General features: G+C 66.5%; 1 protein-coding gene across 1 annotated transcript in view; it reads left to right on the top strand.

Annotated features, from left to right (window-relative positions):
* Window positions 1–324: 324 nt before the first annotated feature.
* EMIHUDRAFT_468817 (hypothetical protein) overlaps window positions 325–2491 on the top strand; it is a gene marked incomplete at its 5' end in the record, with an annotated part of 5224 nt that continues 3057 nt past the window's right edge. Inside the window, 4 exons of the mRNA XM_005779935.1 lie at window positions 325–459; window positions 632–783; window positions 1043–1193; window positions 1277–1347. Of these exons, the coding sequence (XP_005779992.1) occupies window positions 325–459; window positions 632–783; window positions 1043–1193; window positions 1277–1347 (509 nt within the window). The remainder of the gene's footprint in view (window positions 460–631; window positions 784–1042; window positions 1194–1276; window positions 1348–2491) is intronic.

The following is a 2491-nucleotide window of genomic DNA, read 5'->3' as shown; positions in this document are numbered from 1 at the left end:
AGGGGGGGGCGGGGGGAGGCGGAGAGGGTGGCGGTGGCGATGGCGGAGGGGAGGGTGGCGGAGGGGGAGACGAAGGCGGCGGCGGAGACGATGGTCGCGAGGAAGCCAGCTCTCAGAATTCTTCCTCGATGTTCTCCCCAAGCCTCTCTCACAGCACACTGGCACGACAGGGGCGCGGACTGGCGCGGACGTGTCCTGTTGTCAGCGTCCGCTCCGATCGGCACTCGGAAAAGAAAAAATCGCCCCAAAATAAAGAAAACTCGGCGGCTCCCAAGGCGCTCGTCGGTTCAGAGCGACCCCAACGATCAAGCTCGGGCCTTAGCCATGGTGCTCGAGAAGATCTACGTCGGCGTGACGATGGCGAACAAGTGGACGGACCCCACGTCCTTGCTAATCATCGGCCTCGCCGGCGGCGTCCCTGCGCTGCTCATCGCCGAGGCGCGCAGCAGCCTCGCCACCGTGTGCACTCCTCGCCAGAGCCGCCGGCGCACCACCAGCGGTACTCGACGCACGCCCGCAGCGCCTCCACCGAGCGCTCCTGCCGCACGGACGCCACTGCCACGCGCGGGAGCACCTCCGCCGCTCGCCACCGCCGCCGCTCGGCCTGACGGCACGTCCTGCTCCTTGGCAGGTGGCGATCGCGCTCAAGGTGGGGCTGGTGTACACGGCGGTGCTGCCTGGCCTGATCTGGCTCTGGTACCAGTTCCACCTCCGGACGCCGCCCGCCGACACTGAGGCCTTCCTCACCTTCAAGGACGCATCGCTCCGCCGCAGCTGGGCAAAGTGCGCCTCGCGGACTAGATGCAGATTAGATGCGGGCGTGGTTGCTTGTGGTGGCGTTCGGCCTGCCGCTCGAGCGCTCGGCCCCTTCCGACCCTCCCTCCTCCCCTGTGCACGTCCCCGTCGACGCTGCCTCCCTCTCGCGCCATCTCTCCGCCGCTCGTCCCTCCCTCTTGCGCGCACGCACGCAACGAATGCACGCACCGCCCGCGTTGTGCCGGGCCTTGCAAGCCCGACCCTCACAGCTCCCCTGCCCCCGCAGGAACAAGATCCCGATGCACATCCTTGTCGAGGCCTTCCTGGACGACAAGGTCGCCTTCAAGAAGGACGTCTTCAAGACGCTCGACGAGCACCGCGAGGACTTCATCGACTGGCGCCCCACCTGGAACCTCGCCCTCTTCCTTATCCGGCAGGTGACCCTGACCCTGACCCTGACCCTGACCCTGACCCTGACCCTGACCCCACCTGGAACCTCGCCCTCTTCCTCATCCGGCAGGTGACCCTGACCCTGACCCTGACCCTGACCCTGACCCCACCTGGAACCTCGCCCTCTTCCTCATCCGGCAGGTGACCCTGACCCTGACCCTGACCCTGACCCTGACCCTGACCCCACCTGGAACCTCGTCCTCTTCCTCATCCGGCAGGTGACCCTGACCCTGACCCTGACCCTGACCCTGACCCTGCCCCCACCTGGAACCTCTCCCTCTTCCTCATCCGGCAGGTGACCCTGACCCTGACCCTGACCCTGACCCTGACCCTGACCCCACCTGGAACCTCGCCCTCTTCCTCATCCGGCAGGTGACCCTGACCCTGACCCTGACCCTGACCCTGACCCTGACCCTGACCCTGACCCTGACCCCACCTGGAACCTCGCCCTCTTCCTCATCCGGCAGGTGACCCTGACCCTGACCCTGACCCTGACCCTGACCCTGACCCCACCTGGAACCTCGCCCTCTTCCTCATCCGGCAGGTGACCCTGACCCAGACCCTGACCCTGACCCTGACCCTGACCCCACCTGGAACCTCGCCCTCTTCCTCATCCGGCAGGTGACCCTGACCCTGACCCTGACCCTGACCCTGACCCTGACCCCACCTGGAACCTCGCCCTCTTCCTCATCCGGCAGGTGACCCTGACCCTGACCCTGACCCTGACCCTGACCCTGACCCCACCTGGAACCTCGCCCTCTTCCTCATCCGGCAGGTGACCCTGACCCTGACCCTGACCCTGACCCTGACCCTGACCCCACCTGGAACCTCGCCCTCTTCCTCATCCGGCAGGTGACCCTGACCCTGACCCTGACCCTGACCCTGACCCTGACCCCGACTCTGACCTCGACCTCTTCCTCATCCTGAACGTGACCCTGACCCTGACCCTGACCCTGACCCTGACCCTGACCCTGACCCCGACCCCGACCTCAACCTGAACCTGATCCTGACCCTGACCCTGACCCTGACCCTGACCCTGACCCTGACCCTGACCTCGACCCCGACCTCAACAGTCCAATACCTCCTGAACCTGACCCTGACCCTGACCCTGACCCTGACCCTGACCCTGACCCCGACCCCGACCTCGACCCCAACCTCAACCTGACCCTGACCCTGACCCTGAACCTGACCCTGACCCTGACCGTGACCCTGACCCCAACCCCGACCTCTGCCTCACCCTAAACCTGACCCTGAACTGACCCTGACCCTGACCCTGACCCTGACC

Source organism: Emiliania huxleyi (genome assembly GCF_000372725.1).
Source record: "Emiliania huxleyi CCMP1516 unplaced genomic scaffold EMIHUscaffold_222, whole genome shotgun sequence".
NCBI lineage: Eukaryota > Haptophyta > Isochrysidales > Noelaerhabdaceae > Emiliania > Emiliania huxleyi.
This window is presented reverse-complemented; position numbering and strand designations above follow the sequence as displayed.